Source organism: Moesziomyces antarcticus (genome assembly GCF_000747765.1).
Source record: "Moesziomyces antarcticus DNA, scaffold: scaffold_v10008, strain JCM 10317, whole genome shotgun sequence".
Lineage (NCBI taxonomy): Eukaryota > Fungi > Basidiomycota > Ustilaginomycetes > Ustilaginales > Ustilaginaceae > Moesziomyces > Moesziomyces antarcticus.
This window is the reverse complement of record NW_014639002.1, coordinates 237699-256665: the sequence shown is the minus strand read 5'-3', so window position 1 is coordinate 256665 and position 18967 is coordinate 237699. Positions and strand designations below refer to the sequence as shown.

Below are 18967 nucleotides of genomic sequence, written 5' to 3'. Positions count from 1 at the left end.
CTCGTCTTTGTCATTCGGACACCGCCAGTCCTTCGGGATTCCATGCTCCATTTCACAAAATGCAGCCAAGCGAGAACCCAAAATGCACGGCGATCGCCTTGATTCATATGCAGATGGTATCAAGGATACAGCCGAACGCGAAGATGAAGGCACCGATTAGGACGACTTGTTGGAGCTGGTTTCGAGCTTCTTTTTGGCGGTTTCGAAGCCGGGGAACTTGACGCGGAAATCTCTCTGGTCGTTAGGATGGCCTACGGGCCATAACCAGTAATGGGGATACCTTGCCCTACCAAGATTCATCCAGAGCATGGCCCAGACGGTCATAATAACACTGGACAGCAGCACGACCGGCAGGTACCTCCAGCCGAGCTTGATCACCGGCGGACTGGTAGCAGCTAACAACGCTGTAGCGCCTCCGGGCGGGTGGACTGTATCGGTGAGGATCATGACGCACAGTGCCGTACCAGTCGCAATACCTCCGGCGACCCAGACCAGGCTGTGGGAGGAGTCGATGAGGTTGGGGTTGTACTTGCTGTTGAGCTCAAAGAGCTTGGTGATGCAGACCGAGGTGAGGGCACAGAGGAACTGACCGCCGACGAACGCCTTTGGTTGACCGAGGGGCGATGCGGGCGTGCCGTAGAGGATGACGCTCGAAGCGCCAAAGGAGCCAATCACGATGGGCGCCGTCCAGGCGGTCACGGGGTCGTTGGTCGACATGGCAAACTGGTCCCAGCGCGAAAAGGTGATCATGACGAAGCCGAGACCGAGCATGGCGCCGATCCACGCCCAGAGTAATGTTTCTAACTTGCGTGGGAGTTTCTCAGCGGGACGTATGAGCGCACGACCCTCGGTGGTCTTGCGACGGTAGCCGAGGAAATGGGCGATAGGGTAGGGAATGCGGGAGAGGCGCGAGACAGGCTTGGTTGGCTTTTGCTGTGCCTCAACGTCGGTTGGCGGCTTGACGTGTCCGGATCCTTGAGCAGACTTGGGCATCTTTTCCGGATCGATAGGCGCAGCGGCGGTGGGGGCAGAGTTGGAGGTGACGGTGGTGTGTCCCGATCGCGAGACGGTCTCCTCCTCTGCTGTTGAGGTGAGCTTTTGAGCCTTTGCCTCTGCCCTGGTCTTGTGCGGGTTCGAGCGAGCTTGATTCTGTGGCTCGTCATCGTCGGTAAAGACAAAGCCATCATCATCTTCGAGACTGCCCCTCACAGTCCTGGACTCGGATCTCCATCGCTGCTGGCCGTCAGCAGTGCCGTCGGTCTCGCCGTCGTTATAGATTTGGTAGACACGCTGTCGTGGCCGCCCGAGGAAGCTCGCCCTGGACGAGGAGCGATTGTTCTGTCTCGGAAGCTGCTCGGCGGTTGCACCGACAAAAGAGGCACGCCCCCTCGAACGAGAACGATTGATGGCGTCTGGAGAAGTAGCGCCGGCCTGGATGTCGCCCGAGGAGGCCGAGCTGGCGTGAGTACGCATGGTGAAAATACAGCGTCGCGGTCGTTTCTACCGTTGTAACTACTGGCTGATCACTGTGTGGTAGTTGGAGAACAAGAGGAAGGAGAAGTCGGCGCATCCACATCGACCCAAAGCAGGTCGGACATAGGCGGGTAAGTCCGACGCTGTCAAGACGGCGGTTTGGGCGGAGCAACTCGATGTACACAAAGACGCTACGCACAACTACGCAATCCGCACGCCAGCCGAGCCTCCGAGCCGAGGAGCGGCACGAAATGCGGGGAAGCGCTTTTTTGGCATTGTTACACCGACATTTGGCTCGAAATCGGCGATTTTCCCTGGCGGGTTTTGCGCAGGGATTCTGGGGTCCGCGGCCCGCTTTGTCCAGGTCTCGACCCGACAACCACCACGACGGACACTTGTTCGACCATGCAGCTTGGCAGGGCGCCGTAGCACGTCTCCACACACACAGACACCGACGAATGAGTGCGGAAGCGACATCCCTGTACGGCGGCGGCGGGGGCGGCGGTTTGTCTGTGCCCACGAGCGATGCAGCTTCGCCGTGCAATGTTGGCGCATACGGCACTGCGACGTCGCCATCGACTGCCTCGCTCTCGCCCTCGTCCGGCAGCGCATCTACGAGCAAAGGCGCGTGTCGCAGCTCGACGGGCAGTGTGGCGAACCTCCTTGCGCTGACGGAGCTGCGCAAGGCCGCGTGGGCGCGCATCTACACAAGCGGGATCTCGACTGGCGACGCAGCAATCTCAACCACGCGCATTCCATCATGGAAGCAGTTCGACGCGCTCATGATACGGCGCCACCGACACATCGCTGTCGACCCTCGCGACAACCGTACACTGGGTTGGATTGCGTGCTTTCACCCATACCCGCAACACGCGTGCCTGTACGACGATTCCGACGCCCCCTCGCACCCCACGGTCGACGGGAGGGAAGGCCGCGTTGCCGAGATCCAAATCATGATCGCCGCGGCCGAACGACGTCGTGGGGTAGGAACTTTTCTGGTCAAGGCACTGCTGGCGCTGCTGGGGCAAGATACGAGGTACTCGACTGTGCAGGCGAGCTTCTTCCCCGAAAACAAGGCGTGCTTGAAGCTGCTCGAGCGGTGCGGATTCGAAATGGCCGCTACAAGGCGCAATGTGGCAAAGATGCTCGATGGACCGCGCGTAGGCGACTGGAGAGACCTCGTCACCATGGAACTTAAGCTTCCGCCATTGCCCACCCTTCCCACCCCGGCAGCCCACCCAGACCGCACGCTTTCACCCACGTTTGAACTCGACTCCACCATCGACCCAACTGCGATCCAAAAGCGTCCGCGCCTCGAGTAAGCCATAGTCATGCAACTGTATTAATACAACCTCGATCTCTGTGCACGGCTGGCTACGAGTAAACGGGACGCGAGTGGCCATACCCCTCAAGGCCAAGTTCCTCCTCCTTGCCCGAAGGACCTCTGACGGCAAAGCCGTGTCTGTCTGCATCGCTCTTGTCGGTGCTATCTCGTTTTTCGCCCTCCTCCAGACCGAGCAGGTCTCTTCTGCGGTCCTCTTGGATGCCTCGGATCGACAGGCCGCGCAGGAAAGCGCCGGTGGACAATCTGCGCTGCATGCCACTGCGCGGAGTAGCAGCGCCCGAGTCGAGCGCACCATCGTGATCGTCGGCAAGGTGGAAGCTGTTGTGCTGCGGACCGTCTTGGAGGTCGTGTGGATGATGTCCGTTGGGACGATGTTGTGCTTTGGCCGCGTTGCTCGCATGCGCCGCCTCTATGGCCGCCGCGGCGTCTTCCTCCTCAGGCTCTTCCGAAATAGACATGTGGCGCAGCTGCGCCGTCGGACTTGCTGTCCGACGTGGAGTCTCTTCGCCATTGACACGCTCCGCCAGCTCAGAGCCAGGCATCTTCTTGGCTTCGTCCGTAACGTCGCCGGTCGAAACCTTGGCGTCCGCGTGCACAGAGTCGCCATTGGCCATCGTAAGCTCGCCCGTTTGTGGATCTGCGACGGGCGCACCTTCCTTGGGGAACACCTTTTTGGGTTTGGAGAGCAGAGCCTGTTTTGCATCTTGCATCTTTTGCGCGTCGGACTGCGCGTCACCGGCAGCATTGCTGACCGTTCCTTTCGCCTTGGCACCCGCAGCGTCGTTGGCAGCCGCACTGCCACCACCGCCGCGTAGAAGCTTCATGACCTTTGTGGCGCCCTTTTTGATCTCTTCGCCCACATCCACCACCTCGTCCTGGCGCGGATGTGCGTTGTGGGTATACCAGGTTTGCGAGCTGTGCACATGCGGAGGCACGTACGACTGGCGTGGCGGTGCGGCGGTACCTTGGGACTGGAGGAGGTGCGAGCGTGCGGCGACGCCGATGGTGATCGAGTTGGCACGCTTGAGCCTACCGGACACGGGGAGCGGGGCGAACTTGATGGCGGCGTTGCTAGAGCTGGAAGTGGTGCTTGCCATGGACGACTGTCTTGCGCGACTGGGATGTGGGAGGTGCGGACGGCCTCGCTCGTTGGAGTCTGTGGTGGTGGATGCCCAGGTGGAGCTGGCTTCCGAGGTGTAGGAGCGCGAAAGGTCGCTGAACTCGCCGACTTCGCTGGGGGTGCCGAGGCTGCTCTCGTGGTCACTGCCGTAGCCGGACTCGCTTGCGCTGTCGCGTGTGTCGAGCGGAGGCGGCGGTTTGAGACAGCCTGCGGGAAGGATGCCATCGCCTGCCGAGGCCTGTTTGCCTCTCGGATCATACTCGAGCACCTCGCCGCCTTCAAAATCGCTTGGGCGCGGCTCGGTGCGCTTGAAGGTCTTGCCGAGACGCTTGCCGTCTTTGAGCTTGATCTGACGGCCCGGAGTGGGTGGCGGGAGGAAGGTGGCTTTGAGTGCGGCCTTGAAGCCGGACTCGCTGCCGGAGCGCGAAGCCCTGCGCGTGGGGACGACGTCGTTGGCGTTTTCGAGGATGCCCTTGAGCTTGGGCTGCGAGGAGGAGTCCGAGTGGATGGCATTGGACTTGGACGAGTCGGAGACGACTTCGTCGGGTGAGGAGACGTCTTCGGACGAGACTGTCGATACAAACACGGGCGCTTGCTTTGTGGGCGAGTCGGAGGCCACGGCAGCACCACCGACCATGCCATTGGCGTGGGCTGCGGTCGACATGGTTTAGACGCTCGATGCTGTATTGGGTGTATTGGTTTGGATTGTGGTGTGGTCTCGATCGATCAGATGGGCGGCATGGTGTTGAATGTCGATGCTGGAGTGCGCTTTGCAGTGGGAGGTGGGGAGGGTAGGATGGCCAGGATGAATGCCGCGGATAACTCGGGCCGCTCAAGCTGTGTTGCTTGACTGGGCTGCACTGGCTGGGCTGCGGATTGGACGCCATGATGTCAATCGGCTATTCCAAGGCACGGCAGGGCAGCAACTCTGCGGCAGCGCGCGGGGAAAGTGAGCAGCAGCGCTCAAAATTGTGGAAAAGCCGATCCGAAATCGCCGCCTTGGAGCAGCGCGCCAATCGATCGCGGCTCATTTGGCCGAACCGACCCTTTTGCTTCCCTGCAAGCCGGCGAGACGCGCTCGGCTGCCGCGCTCCCCCACACTACTGTGTGGACCCTCTCTGTCCGGCCCCCAACAATCGGCGAAATGCAGCTCTGCAGAAGCGGCATCCTGCCGACATTTTTTCATTTCAGATTCTCAGTGCAAGGCGCTGGAGCCACGTCGAACCGGGCTCGGACTCACTCCGCTTCACTCCAGCAGGCTGAAGCGTCGGAAGTCGAGTTTGGCATGGCTTGGCGCAGAGCCGAGATGCGAATCTGGACGGGCGCCGCCATCTGCGTCATGCTTTTGTCGCGAATCCACCGACGCGACCCCGGCTTCTAAATTTGCTCCGAGCCCTAGAGTGTCATGTCTGTCGATCTGACATCCGCAAAATCTCGCGCGAATATGAAATTGCACCCTGCACCGGCTTGCTGCCCTGCCCCCCACGTGTACTAGCCACCGCCAGGCCGCGGATTCTTGGCAGGTTTCAGCACGGAGCACGCCATGCCTTCTTCTCGGCAACCACCGGCCGTTCAAGCCAGGATGATGCCTCCGCTGGGGCCCCTATCCTTCTCACCATCATCCGCTCGACCCGACGTGTAGCGCGCATCACCATCATGTCGGCCACACAGGTCATCACGAGGTCGCGCTCCCGCGTCTCGGTCAGCGCACCCGCACCGGGTCCTTCGGCGCTCAACACCCCGACTGCACCTACGCCAGCGGCTTCGGGTGCAGCGTCGCTCGACGACGCAGACTACGAGGACCGCCGCAACCTCAAGCTGAGTGTTCGACTTGTCGATACCATCCGTCACTATTGGGATCTCGGCTTCACCGCGTTCGGCGGTCCGGGCGTGCATGTGGTCATTCTGCGCAAGCGCTTCGTCGACAAGCTCGCCTGGCTCGACGAGACCACCTTTGCGGATCTCTTCTCGCTCGGAAACGCCCTGCCCGGTCCAGGATCCACACAGCTGGCGTTTTCCATCGCCGTCGCTCGCAACGGTACGCTTGCAGGTCTCATCGCCTTCCTCTTCTGGTCGCTGCCAGGCGCTGCAGGCATGGCCGCGCTCGGCGCAGGCGTGCGCAAGTTTCCGGAACGCCTCCCGCCCATCGTCCTCGGTCTGCTCACGGGCTTGAACGCCGCTGCCGTCGGACTGATCGCGCTGGCGGCGTTTCAGCTCTCCAAATCCTCCATCACCGACCCCGTCTCCAGGCTGCTCGTGCTCGGTTCCGCCTCGTTCGGCATCTGCTACCATGCTCCCTGGATGTACCCCATCCTCGTCTTTGGTGGCGGCCTCATCACGCTGCTCTACGACTTTCGACACGCGATCGCCAAGGCGACCATCGGCACAGTTCGCAGACGGACGGCGAGGTCCGCGTCCAATGGCGCTGTTGCTGACGATCCCACCCAATCCAGCCATTCGGACGATATCGAACTCGAACCGGTGCGCTCGCAGGCACGCACCTCGCTCGAAGCTGACACCGACAAGCATCAGTCTGGCGCTGATGTGCAAGAGCTTACATTCCAGAACGGGGCTGCCACCGCGTCAGCGAGCTCGATCAGGCAGAGAAACGCAAGCACCGTCGAGCGCACCCACTCGGCCAGTGCCCACCAGAGCGCGTCCGCGTCCGATGCACCGCTGACAGACCGCCGCACGCCCATCATGGTGCTCAACCGCACCATCGCTCTCGCGCTTGGTGCTGCTTTTATCGTCTTGATCGTCGCCGTCGTCGTCACACGCTCGCAGCTCACCTCGCCACCACGTGCGCTCGACTTTTTCACAAACATGATGATCGCAGGCGTCATCATCTTTGGCGGCGGCCCCGTCGTCATCCCGCTCCTGCGTGGATACACGGTCGAGAATGGCTGGGTTGACTCGAGAGACTTTCTGCTTGGCTTTGCCATCCTGCAAGCGTTCCCCGGGCCCAACTTCAACTTTGCCGCGTATCTGGGCGTGTTGTCGCTGCCGTCGAATCCTGCGCTCGGTGCGATCCTCGGTTGGCTCGGTATCTTTTCGCCCGGGCTGCTGCTCAAGTTATCGCTGCTGCCGCTGTACAATACGTGGCGCAAGCACGAGGTGGCCAAGTCGGTGCTGCGCGGCCTCAACGCCTCGGCCACCGGTCTCGTCTACACCGCCGTCTGGCAGCTCTTCCTCGGTAAGCAGACCCAACATCTTTCGTTCGTGTAAGAATCGTGCTGACGAGTCGGCTTTGTATTTTGCGCAGTGGGGTATATTTATACGCCCGCAAGGGGGGTGGTGGTGGAGGCGGCGAGCCAGAGCGGACCGCTTACCTCGGATCCCTTCTGGGGCGTCGTTGCTAGCTCGGCGTTCGTCGCGACACAGTGGTTCAAGAGTCCGCCTGCGGTCACTATCGTCGCGGGCGCAGTCGCTGGTCTGGCTTGGTACGGTGTGGTGGGCCCGCATGGGACTGAGCGTCAGCAGGCGTTCTTCTGATTTGTAGACAGCCGCACCCCTTCTACTGTACAGTATGAAGCGTTTGCCGAAAAAAAGTGTCACCTCGAACCTCCACTTTTCAGCGCGGCGGAATTGACTGCCGGTTGTATTCATGCATGCCCTTCCCTTCCCACTCTGTCTGCAAACACCATCTTGCCAACGACCAAGGTTCTCTACCTGTCTATTCGAAGTCAACATGAGTGCATCGACATTGGCAACGCCTGTTCCGCCCCCGCTGCCCGTTACACGCACCGCACAGCCGCCGCCGACGCACGTCGAGTTCCTCCTCTCGCAAGTGCGGTCCAACCTGCGCTACCTCTCCGAGATCGGCGCATTTGACACTCCCACCTACCGGCAAATCCACGATCTCCTCGTTCGCGGCACTCTTGACCCCCACGCCGTGTCTCCCAGTACGCAACTTCCTCCATCACGTCCTGTCGAGCGCTCTGAATCGGCCGATGAGCTGGGCAGCAAGAACGCCTGGCTGCGCAAGGTGCTTGCCGAATCATCAGTTCTGCCTACAACTGTCGAGACCGCGCTGTCGCTGACAGCGGGGCCGCTGCTGTCCGACGATCAGAAGGAGGCAATTGTGCAGCTCGTCGAGTACTCGCAGCAAGGCGTGGCGAACAAGATCACCGACCCGACATTGCAGAGGCGCATGGGGTCGGGCGCTAGGACTGCACAAAGCTCGACGGCGCGCAAGGTTTCGAGCTGGAGTAAGGGGTTGAAGCAGGACCGACAGAAGAAAAAGTCGCAGAGTGAGGAGAAGAAGGATGGAAAGAGGAGGGAGAAGGAGGAGCGAAGGCAGATCAAGGCGGAGCTGAAGCAGGAGCGGAACGAGGTGATTCGCATGCGCCAGCAGCAGATGCTCGGTGCCAATGCAAGTCAAGCATCGGGGATTACTGCCAGTCCTGTGTCCGCAAGTAGAGCACCGGCAAATGTGGACGACGATAGCAGCAGCCAATCGAGCTCCGAGGACGAAGCACAACTCACCAACCACGGTCCGATCAACAGCCGTGACTTTGCAACGGGTGCAAGTGCGATTGCAGACACTGCCACGCTCACCGTGCTCTCCCAGCCCATCAGGGGCAGCGAGGATAGTGTGGGCGGCACCAACACCACATTTGTCGTGGAGCCAGGGCTGGCTATATCGTGCTCGCTCGTCGTGATCAAAGGAAGCCAAGTGCAGGATCAGCTCGAGCGGGTGCGTGAGACAGCCGCTGCAACTCCAGCAACAGTCCCGGCCGAAACGGCTTCGCAGGCGACGATTCCTCCACCGAGCCATCCCGACGTGCTGGCGGTGAGGAGGCAGAGCGGCAGTGCATCGCAGCCGCCAATACCGCCTCGACCCAGCACACAGAGGACCAGTTGAGCTATGCACTGTCGCGGAGAGAGATAGGGCAAATGCATAAAATCCTGTTCGGTGTCACTCTGTGACTTTTTTGGCGGCGCGATGTTTGAGCTCTGAGCCGCACGGACGGGAGAATTTGCAGAAGCGGGATTGGTGCTCGGCAACTTGACTTGTTGCTACCACCACGACTACATCCGCGTCTCGACTGCACGTACACCATGTCGGCATCCGTATCGCTGCGCAAGCGGCGCTCAGTTGCATCACGACCCATCACCAACCGGCCGCAGACCATCACGGGTCAACAGAACAAAGCGCTGGATGCTGAGCAGGAACGCGAGCGCCAGGCCAAGCAACTCGACGCGCGTCGTCGCCGTGCCCGTCGGCGACTCGACGAACTCGAGCGTATCAACTACCGCGATGCGCCCACCGCCTCCTCCTCCACCTCCGTCTCTACTCCGATTGAGCCTGCAAACGAAGCTGCGGTCGATGTCGAGGGAGCTGGGTCGGCAAGTGCAGGCGTGAGTGTGGCACAGCGACGCAGGAACCAAGCCGAAGTCAAGCGCATCCTGGTCGCCGGACGGCGCAACCTGCACGCGGTTGTCGAGGAGCTCGTGGATCAGGGAAGGTTGCCGCTGGTGCCGGGTAAGGATGCGGCGAATTGGAGGAGTGTCAGGTCGGCCCCGCCCACTCGGCCAGCGCGCAGGTTTTGCAGCATCTGCGGCTTCCATGGCGATATGGCGTGCACGAGGTGCGCTCAGAGATTCTGCTCGAGAAAGTGCAGAGACACGTAAGTCCCCCCTCCCCACCGGTGCGAAGGCAAGATCCGTTCACTGACACAAGCCTGAAAAACAGCCACGACGAGACGCGCTGCGACCGCCCGCTTCGCTAAGGACCCTCCCATTCCCAGATATACCCAGCTTGCAACTATACCACCGCACTTGCTCAGCATGCCCAATCAGCGTGACCATCTCCATTTCTACTTGCATCTAAGGTCAAGGTCTAGGGGGCTCAGAGGCCGGCAATGACGTTCTTGGCGTTGGTGGATGAGTTGGGCTCCATATCGGCACCGGGCGTTTCGATTCCGCCGCGGAAGGTAGTCCCCACCCCGGCCACTCGCGTCTCTGGCCCAAGCTCGGCGAATCCCACCTCGGGATGGTCGGCATCAACGTACATATCCAGCTGGACAGTTTCCCATCCCAGCCGCTTTGCCTCTGCGGGCGTGGGTGGGGTGTAAGTCGCATAGGTCGCATGGCGCGGATGCACCAGCGGGGCGTCTTTGAGCACGCGCGTGAGCAGCCAACCCATCCTCAGCGTGCCGTGCGCAGCAGCATCGGTGTTGGGTTCCGAGGCAGGCGGAGCGTTGGCAGCAAACCCGGTATCCGAGGGGTTCAACAGTGCATCCTCGGCTCCACGCTTGTCGGACTGCAGATCGCGCTCGAGCGATGCCACGCGTGCGGGGGAGTCTGTACCTTCCACCCCAGCCGCTGGGGTGGAGCTGCCCGATGCAGGCTGCGAATCGGTCCATCGACTTGCGCGGCCGTCTTCGCCCGGGAGAGTGTACACCGGCAGCGCCTCTTTGGGCATCAACTCGACCTCCACCCGCTTGGTCTGCACCTTGTCCGATGCCCATCGACTTCTGGCTCGCACTCGCGCTTTTTCCTCGGGCGAGGTATGCTCGAACAGCGCCGCGATGAATTCGGACGTGGGACGGTACAGCCACCTCCTCGGCCGAATTCCCTCGAACCATCCCAGATGCCCACCGCCCTTCGTCCAGGCGAGAACCACGTTCTTATTGCATCCCTGTGCCGAAGCGGGATCCATGGGTGAGCCATCGGCATTGCGTCCAATGGCAGCACGGATCTTGTGCCAAATCTTACCCGGCACAATGGGATCGTCCTGGGCGGATAGACACAGCAGCGGGCGCTGGACGTCGCCGATGTTGTTGGCGCATCCGCCGTAGTGGTAGTAGTCGTCGGCGGTGTCAAAGGGGAACTCGCCGTACGGTTTGGGCAGGCCGCCGACAAAGCGCGTCATGGTCTGGTCGGCCGCCTTGAGCGAGCCGCGCTTGATGATCGCTCGCTCGCCATCGCGGGGCCCGCCATTCTTGGCATGCTGCTTGTACACCTCCAACTCAGCCTTGGGCTGCGGGGGTGCGTCGTACAGATCATCCAGCAGCGCGCGGAAGGGCGGATGCAGAGCCAGCGTGTCCTTGTGCTTGCGTGCCATGCGCTGCAGATTATGCCCCATGGCCATCGAGTACTTTTGCGACAGAAAGCCGCCGTAGTCGAGCTCGTCTGCGCCCGCCTTGAGGTCGAACGGCGTACCTACGATGATGCCTCCGAGTAGCGGTGTGTTGTCGCCTTCCTCGCCGAGATAGCGGCCGAGCACGTTGGCGCCGAGCGAGAAGCCGATGCCTACCAGCGGCGAGTTCGGGTACAGCTTGGTGATGAGCAGCAGCGCCGAGCGTACATCGGCGATCTTGAGTGCCGAGTAGAGCTGCGGCGATGTGACGGGTACATTGGCGCATCCGCGGAAGTTGACCACGATGCCGCGGTAGCCCAGCCCACCTTGGGACTTGGGTTTGGTGAGGTGCGAAAACACGTTGCGCACGTAGCTCTCGTGGCTGCCGCCCGTGAGGCCGTGCAGACACACTACAGTCGGCAGCCCATCCGCTGCCGGGTGGCTCTGTGCGCGTAGCTGCTCCTCGCTATCAGCCAGCGCGGGAGGCGAGATGTCGAGACCGACAGTACCGCCGTCTGGAACGACAAACACGCGCCGCTTGTACTCGACGGCATCGATCTGGCTAAAGTTGCCCACGGCCGAATAGATGGTCTGCAGATGGCCCGTCGACAGCCACGGCGTAGGCTTGTACGTCGGATTCTTGGCTGGGTTGAGCGTCTCTGTGGCTGCGAGCAGCGTCTCGATGGACGGCGACCGTCTGGCTCGCTCATCCGACTGCGGCTGCTTGCAGTACTCGACGTTGACCGCAAAGAGCGAGTGCGGAGCGACGGGCGACAGGATCGTCCTGCCCAGCAGCGTAGCTGTAGAATGTAAGAAGCCCGACATGGCTGTCAGTCGTGCAGTTGCTCCTGCGTGTCTATGACCGATGGACGTGGTGGGGTGGGAACGAGGTGCGTGTCGAGCGGTAAGCAAGGGCTGTGCAAGGTCGCACCCACCAAGCAGTCTGCATACACCAATGGAAAAAGTTTCCGAAGTGGAGGCGGCATTCGGCTTTATGCAGCAAACTTGGCCGCCGTGTGCTGTGCGGAAAGGCAGAGGTGCGGACGACCATCCGGGCCGGTGATTTGTAGTGGCTCCGCTTCGAGGGTTCGAACCGGCGCGTATCGCTGATGCACGCCAAGTTTGGCCCTCCAAATCGAGCTGCCCGACTTCCGCGTGCCGATTCGCGGAGGCGCGTCAAAGTCGCTCGAAGCAAGGCGAGAAAAATTGGGAGTGATAGACTGGTCATCGTCTCGGAACTCGGATGAGAAAGCGGGTTCAGGGTCCAAAAGCGCTTGCGCAGCCATCCGAGTGGCCCTTGCTCTCCGCATCCTCTCTTACCCTCTGAACGCACACACAACATGTCTGCCGATCTGAACGTCGATATCCACAACGTTGCGTCCGAAGCCGACGTGGACGTGAGCTCGTCGCTCTCTCAGCCGCTTCCCACCACACCGGCGATGGCACGCACCGAAGCCATGTCGCTTCTGGCGCTGCAAAAACAGCTCGACGGCTCGATGCAGCGTCACCTCGATGTGCTCGCTGCCAACGGCGTCACCATGCAAACCCCCCTCATCGATGCCCAAGGCTTTCCGCTGGCAGATAAGGATCTCATGGCGATTCGAACAGCACGCCAACGCATCAATGTGCTTCGCAACGACTCGCACGCCCTCCGAGACCGTGTAGCAAAGCTGCTCGAACTCGCCATCAATGGAGACACCCCCGCGTCGAATCCCGCTAGCAGTACACAGAAGGAGGTGAAGATGGATGCGTTTGCCCGAGTCAATAGCGTGGCTGACAGCAGTCCGGCACAGGCTGCAGGGCTGCGCGAGGGAGATCGCGTGGTGAAGTTCGGAAGCGTCACGGCACAACATCCACAGGGACTCGCAGCACTCGCCGCGCAAGGTGCCGTGGTCGATGGCACACCCATTCAGCTGCTGGTGAGCAGGGGAGGTAGCAGTGCACAGGTGGAGATCACGTTGGTGCCCAGGGCAGGCTGGGGCGGAAGAGGGTTGCTTGGCTGTCACCTCGTCCCCATCTAGCCCGCACCTCCAAAAAGCAATTCAACACGCTCGTACTCGAACTCATCTTGATCATCACACAGCGGCCTCATCGGTCTGCAAGGGCGTCTACATGCTTTGGTTTGCATTTCCAGAGGTCTTTTGGGTCAGCGGTTGGAGGTGCCGCCGTAGGAGGAACGGTGCGCGCCGAGACTGGCACGGCCCTGTTCGAGCAAGCTCTGGTGTTCGTCGGGATCGGCCTCGTGGTCGCTGCACGAAACTGTGCTGGTGGGCCTGGCGGTACGACTTGTGCTTCTGCCTCTTCTGCGTCTTCGCGATGGGTGCAGCGGTGCGCCGTGGTCGAGCGTGTATAAGCGTGGCTCGAGGACGAGTTGTCCCGATTCGTCTCGGCGCAGCTGGTGGTGCGGACCCAGCTTGTGGCCGCTCGACACACGCCACGAGGCACGGTCGTCCCAGGATCCATCCACGTGGTATGCGCCGTGCACCTCGGCATCGTCGCGGTAGCTCGATCGACGCCTGTTCTCGGGCCGGTGAACGCTCGAGTGCCGGTACGATTCAGAATGCTCGCTATCGTCCACGCGCGAGCTGCGGCGCGAGTCCGTCCCACTCAGCGAGTAGCGCGAGTCGGGATGGTCGCCCTCTTCGTAGTCCGACTCGTCCTCGTGACGGCTGCGACCGGGACGCGAGTATTCGCGCGGCTGCGCGTGTGCATGCTGGTGTTCTGCACCCACCGACGCCTCGGATCCATCCTGCGCGCCATCATCCTCCTTGTCCTCGTCATCACCTGCGTCCGACTCGCCATCGAGCTTGATCGACTTGACGTCGAGGTACTGGAACGCGATCTTGACGAGCGGGATGGCGAGCGAGTGGCCGATGATCGACGACAATATGAGCGCGTATGTGATGGGCTTGGCCAGCACGCGAATGCGCATCGCCACAGGCGACGGATCATCCGGCTTGAACTCGTCCAGAATCACGCCGAGGTAGAACAACGCGCCGGCACCGATGGGCGCAAAGTAGCCCACGAAGCACGCCTCTGCCACGTCATGCAGCGTGGGCACGTAGCGGTAGAACGCGATCATAGCGGGTAGCCTTCGCAGCAGCAGCACGAGCACGCACATGAAGACGAGCTTGGCGGGCGTGATGCCGTTGTCCGGGTCGTTGAACGCATCCCATGGAATCGTGGCGCCGAGGAAGCTGAAGAAGACGAGGTTGAGCAGCAGGTCCAGGCAGTTATCCACCTCGGACTCTTCGCACTGCTCGCGGTAGAAGTCGGTCCAGGAAAGCGCATTGCCCGCGACAAAGGCGGCAAGCAGGTCATCGATCTGCAGCACGCCACCAGAGCCGATGATGAATACGCCCATGGCCGCACCAAACAGCAGGAAGCTCTCCTTGTCGATCAGGTTGCGGTCGGTGGAGAACTCGATGAGACGGCGACACACGTAGCCGACGAGGATGCCGTAGACGATGGCGCCGCCGACGGTGTAGACGCACGTCTTAAACAGCCAGCGGGTGAGCGCCTGGGTGGTGGAGTCGAGCTTGATGAGGTGCACGGCGAGGAAGAGGAAGGGGTAGCCGAATCCGTCGTTGGCGCCGCTCTCTGCCGAGATGAGGTTGCGCAGCCGAGGCGATACGTACTGATCGGCAAAGGCGCCCTTGACGATGGCGTTGGACAGCACGGGATCGGTGGGTGTGGCCGAAGTAGCAAGCACAAGGCCGGCCAGCAACGGAAGCGAAGGGATGACGAGCCAGATGCAGAAGGTGGTGGCGAGCCACATGACGGTCATGATGGGGATGAGCAGCACCACGAGACTGCGCAGCTCGATCCACGGATACTTGTACGGCAGCTGTACGCCCACGAGCGTGAGCTGGATGCCGATCACCACGCGGCAGAGGCCGAGCGAGATCTCGTCGACATCCACCTCCTTGGACGCCCAGTTGAAGATGCCGCCCAGACCATAGGGGCCCAGACAGATGCCGATGAGCACGGCGAGCGGCGCCTCTCCCAGGTAGAGCCTCTCCTTGATGAGGTAGGAGAAGGTGCCGTACGCCACAAAGAAGAGGCCGAACGAGGTGCACAGGAGGTTGAGCGTGGTCACCTCGAAATTGATCGCCATCTTGACGGCGGCTTCCCAGCGAGAGAGGTGCGAGTGACGAGCGATGCTGGCGAGGTCATTCGCTGTCGTGGCTCTGGTCGGGAGGCTACGTGGTGGAGAGAACAATGTCGCGGTTGATGATGCGCGCAGAGAGAGAACAGCAGGAGGGTGGAAGCAGCCGAGTTGCAATTCAATGTGACCTGTGCGTACATGCGTGTGTGGAGCTGCCGCTGAGTGTGCACATCAGCAGGGGCTTGCATACTGCAGCCGGGGTCCAAGCACGACCACTCAGCAGAAACGTCAGCATCGCTTCACCCAAGAAAAATAGGCGAAAAATGGAAAGCAAAATTGCGTGGAAAAAATGGGGATTGATTGTTCAAATCGCGCATATCGCACGTCAAACAGCGACACCCTCTCTTGAGCAGTCGGCCCTCGTGCTGGGGTCTTTGCTCGGGGCACCATCGAGGTCATGGAGCAGCAACCCGGACCTGTAAACTGGGCGCCATACAACCTCCCTGGCCCTCGTACTCTCTCAACCATCAGCAACAAGGTCCGATGCTTGCTCACTCACGGCATCCTCCATCTCTCGTAGCGAGCTTTGTTATCAAATTGATTGCGAACAGCCAAGTGGCCAAGACTACGTCCTACTCGAGGCTCCAGACAGCCACGCCGGTGGCGCCGATCTTGCCGTTCTCTCCGCCGACGAGCAGCGTGGCGCCCTCGGGTGCGGCGGGGAGCTCCACCTCGTCGGGGCCGTAGTTGAAGGCCCAGAGTGCGTTGCCGTTCCTCCTGAAGCGCAGGTCCTTGCCCAGGTCCGTCTTGCTTCCCTGTGGCATCTCGCCGAAGAGCGTCTTGACGCCGGCGCTGCCAGCAATGTCCCCGAGGTACGAGACCAGGAACTCGACGGGCGTGTATGCCGAGACGTAGTGCGTCTGCTTGTCGCCATCCTTGTTGCCGCACGTGGCGGGGGCACCATCGCGGTAGCCGTAGTAGGTTGCCGACTGATCGATCGAGACCGAGGCGTTCTTGCCGTCGCGCTCGCACTCGATCCACTCGACCCAGCCGGAAACGTTGTACTGCTGGCCGCCATAGGAGATCATGTCGCCAAAGCCCTCCTTGATCGTCTCGACACGTGTCACCTTCATCGGAAGCACATCGCGCACGGGACCGTTGCTCGGAGGAAGGCCATCCGGAATCGAAAGCGCAGCCACCTTGGACGCCGAACGAGGGCCGAACACCGAGACGCCCTTGTAGTTCGACCAGGTCTCGACGAATTCCTTGCTGAGGATGGGCATGCTGGGCACCGCCACCATCTTGTAGCCCTCGAGCGGCGTCGAAGGGCCGACCACGTCGACGTTCAGGCCGAGCCTGCGCAGTGCCGAGTACCAGTTGAGCACCAGCGGGAAGTACTGCATCGACGGACTCTCGAAGCCCTCCATGTCGACGCTCCAAGTGCCGGACTGAGGCTCCGCCTCCATCAGCCACTGAGCCGCATAGTCGAACACCAGCGCCACATCCGCTTGGCCCTCGGTCTTGGTCTGCACCGGTGCATTGTCGGCAACGTCGCGCTTCTGGCTGTCGTTCGACTCGAACAGGCTCATCATCTTGGGCAGATCCTCGTGCACAACCTGCTGCTGCTCGAGGTAGGCGTGGTCCGGTACATTGTCTCGTCGCAGCATGGCAGCGTGCATCTGCTCCTGTGCGAACGGAACCTCGCGCCATCGGAAGATGTTCGACATGCTACCACCGTGCGCAAACGTCTCGTGCTGCCACAGACGCACCATCCCGAGCTTCGGAGAGGGGTTGTAAGGCGCCCAGTTCACCGGGCCGGGCTGCTGCTCCATGATACCGAAAGGTCCAGCGGTCTTGTTGTAAGCAGCACCTGCTACACCACGGTAGAGATCGTGGTGAAGGGCCTGGAAGTCGGGCGTGCCGGTTCGGCCGTATTTGACCTTGTCCGAATCCGAAATCCAAGCGAACTGCTCCGTGTTGCCCAACGGATACGAATCCCAGGTGGCGAGGTCGAGGCCCGTCTCGCGAGCGAGCTTAAAGTGGTCAAAGTCGAGGAAGGCGCCCATGAAGTTGGTAGTGATCGCCTTGTCCGAGTGCTTGCGGATGATGTCGACCTGCATCTTGGCATACTCGATGGTCATGTCCGACGAAAAGTGGTAGAAGTCGAGACGACCCGCGGGGCTGCTCTCCGTGACCTCGAGCATGGGCAGATCGACCTGGTCGAACGACTGATAGGTCGAGGACCAGAATACGCGGCCCTCCATCTCGTTGTACAGCGTGATGTTGTTGTTGTACTTGTCCGCAAGCCACTGCTGGTAGCGGGTGCGGGCGTTGTTGTCGTACGTGCGCACCGTGCCGTGGCAGCCAAGCTCGTTGTCGATCTGCCAGCCAACCACCGCGTCGTGCTGGCCGTATCGCTTGGCCATCGCCTCGACGAATCGCTTCGACAGCATGCGGTAGTCGGGAGAAGACGTCGAGTAGTGTCGTCGCGAACCGAACTTGCGCACGCGGCCCTGTGCATCGGCGCCGAGGATGTCGTACTTCTTGACCGCCCAGATGGGAGGCGTAGCAGTAGGTGTGCCGAGGATCACCTTGACACCCTGCTTGTGCAGAGCCTCGATGGAGTTGTCGAGCAGCGACCAGTCGTACGTGCCGTCGGTGGGCTCGAGGATAGCCCAGTCGAACTCGCTGATACGCGCATACGACAGCGTGGCGTTCGCCATCTTGGCTGCGTCATCCTCCCACAGGAACTCGGGCCATTGCGCCGGGTAGTAGTCCACGGCAAAGTGCAGTCCCTTGGGCCATCTTGACGAGTCGGGCTGCTTGGTCAACGAGAAGGGGTACGCCTTGGTGTTGTCCACGTCCGGCTGGATGTAGTCGCGCGAGAAGAGGTTTGCTGCGTCCAGGTCGAAGTCGCGTGCCGGGATGGCAGAAGCCAGCGCCGGGAGGAGCGCAACAAAGGCGCTGAGTCTTGTCCAGTTGCTTGCCAACATTCTTGCGGTTGAGCGTCGTGAACAGGGTGGCGGAACGTGGAGGGTGTGGGCGTAGAGCTGACGGCTATATATTCGAGCCGCACCTTGGCCAAGCGCAAGTCTGTCAGGATGAGCCCCGCATTGTGACCCCGCATCTGGAGGAAAGCACCCGGCGCAAGGCCGGAGCTGGCGAGTGACGATCTCGGCGTTTGTTGAGCCGGAAGAAGAGAGTCACACATTTTTAGCAAAGCGACACCAGCATGCTCGTCCATGCACAGGCCGGTCATCGGCGTGGGCAAGATTTCCGAACTCCGAGCGCGCATCGGCGAATTCCTGGCGTTCTGGCAGTCGCACCAATGCAGCAATGCGGGGTCGTACGGTTGGGAGCCGCGGCCAACTCAGCTCGAGTGGCAATCCTTCCTTTGCGGCTAAGCGAGTTGGCTCTGCCTTGCCTTTTTCGGACCCCATCGGTCGGGTTTGATCGGCGTTCGGCTCTTCGCTCTGCATGTCAACTTTTCCCCCTCGTGCCTCCGTCCGGCAACTGCCGAGCACTGCAGAGGCGGCGTGCGCCATCAGCTGACTTACGAGGTACCACTCGATGGTAACCGGAGCTCCGGATGGTCGGGGAAAGCGTGTGTCGCTCCACCCATGCTGGGGCGCACGGATCGCTCGGAGGGGCAGGTTCGCGCTTCCGTTTGGCGAGCTGCTGAAGGTCTCGTTCTTGGCGTCCTCTTGTGCCAACACCCCATGCGGCTCGAAAGGTCTTAAATGCCGCACTGTCGCCATGGCTATCCGACCCACTCAGACAACAGTATCAAGCGCCGAGGCGTTCAGGTAGTGGTCGCAATGTCTTCCCCCCCCCCCC

The 18967-nt window shown here is 61.3% G+C and overlaps 9 protein-coding genes across 9 annotated transcripts; 5 read left to right on the top strand and 4 right to left on the bottom strand.

The window, feature by feature from the left end:
• Positions 1-156: 156 nt before the first annotated feature.
• Positions 157-1473, bottom strand: PAN0_008c3490 (HPP-domain-containing protein; the record flags this gene model as incomplete). The annotated part of the gene is made up of 1 exon (XM_014800991.1): positions 157-1473. One exon carries the CDS (start codon positions 1471-1473, stop codon positions 157-159), a length of 1317 nt encoding a protein of 438 aa, XP_014656477.1.
• A 458-nt stretch (positions 1474-1931) lies between these two features.
• On the top strand, positions 1932-2795 carry PAN0_008d3489 (phosphinothricin N-acetyltransferase; the record flags this gene model as incomplete). The annotated part of the gene is made up of 1 exon (XM_014800990.1): positions 1932-2795. One exon carries the CDS (start codon positions 1932-1934, stop codon positions 2793-2795), a length of 864 nt encoding a protein of 287 aa, XP_014656476.1.
• Positions 2796-2847: 52 nt separating this feature from the next.
• PAN0_008c3488 (uncharacterized protein) lies at positions 2848-4602 on the bottom strand (the record flags this gene model as incomplete). Its single annotated transcript, XM_014800989.1, has 1 exon — positions 2848-4602. One exon carries the CDS (start codon positions 4600-4602, stop codon positions 2848-2850), a length of 1755 nt encoding a protein of 584 aa, XP_014656475.1.
• Positions 4603-4823: 221 nt separating this feature from the next.
• PAN0_008d3487 (chromate ion transporter) lies at positions 4824-7430 on the top strand (the record flags this gene model as incomplete). The annotated part of the gene is made up of 4 exons (XM_014800988.1): positions 4824-4887; positions 5138-5274; positions 5469-7159; positions 7226-7430. 4 exons carry the CDS (start codon positions 4824-4826, stop codon positions 7428-7430), a joined length of 2097 nt encoding a protein of 698 aa, XP_014656474.1.
• Positions 7431-7626: 196 nt separating this feature from the next.
• PAN0_008d3486 (uncharacterized protein) lies at positions 7627-8802 on the top strand (the record flags this gene model as incomplete). The annotated part of the gene is made up of 1 exon (XM_014800987.1): positions 7627-8802. One exon carries the CDS (start codon positions 7627-7629, stop codon positions 8800-8802), a length of 1176 nt encoding a protein of 391 aa, XP_014656473.1.
• A 197-nt stretch (positions 8803-8999) lies between these two features.
• PAN0_008d3485 (uncharacterized protein) lies at positions 9000-9670 on the top strand (the record flags this gene model as incomplete). Its single annotated transcript, XM_014800986.1, has 2 exons — positions 9000-9529; positions 9634-9670. 2 exons carry the CDS (start codon positions 9000-9002, stop codon positions 9668-9670), a joined length of 567 nt encoding a protein of 188 aa, XP_014656472.1.
• A 119-nt stretch (positions 9671-9789) lies between these two features.
• On the bottom strand, positions 9790-11847 carry PAN0_008c3484 (AB-hydrolase YheT; the record flags this gene model as incomplete). Its single annotated transcript, XM_014800985.1, has 1 exon — positions 9790-11847. One exon carries the CDS (start codon positions 11845-11847, stop codon positions 9790-9792), a length of 2058 nt encoding a protein of 685 aa, XP_014656471.1.
• A 515-nt stretch (positions 11848-12362) lies between these two features.
• Positions 12363-13043, top strand: PAN0_008d3483 (26S proteasome non-atpase regulatory subunit 9; the record flags this gene model as incomplete). Its single annotated transcript, XM_014800984.1, has 1 exon — positions 12363-13043. One exon carries the CDS (start codon positions 12363-12365, stop codon positions 13041-13043), a length of 681 nt encoding a protein of 226 aa, XP_014656470.1.
• A 125-nt stretch (positions 13044-13168) lies between these two features.
• PAN0_008c3482 (uncharacterized protein) lies at positions 13169-18123 on the bottom strand (the record flags this gene model as incomplete). Its single annotated transcript, XM_014800983.1, has 2 exons — positions 13169-15224; positions 15767-18123. 2 exons carry the CDS (start codon positions 18121-18123, stop codon positions 13169-13171), a joined length of 4413 nt encoding a protein of 1470 aa, XP_014656469.1.
• Between the last annotated feature and the right edge of the window lie 844 nt (positions 18124-18967).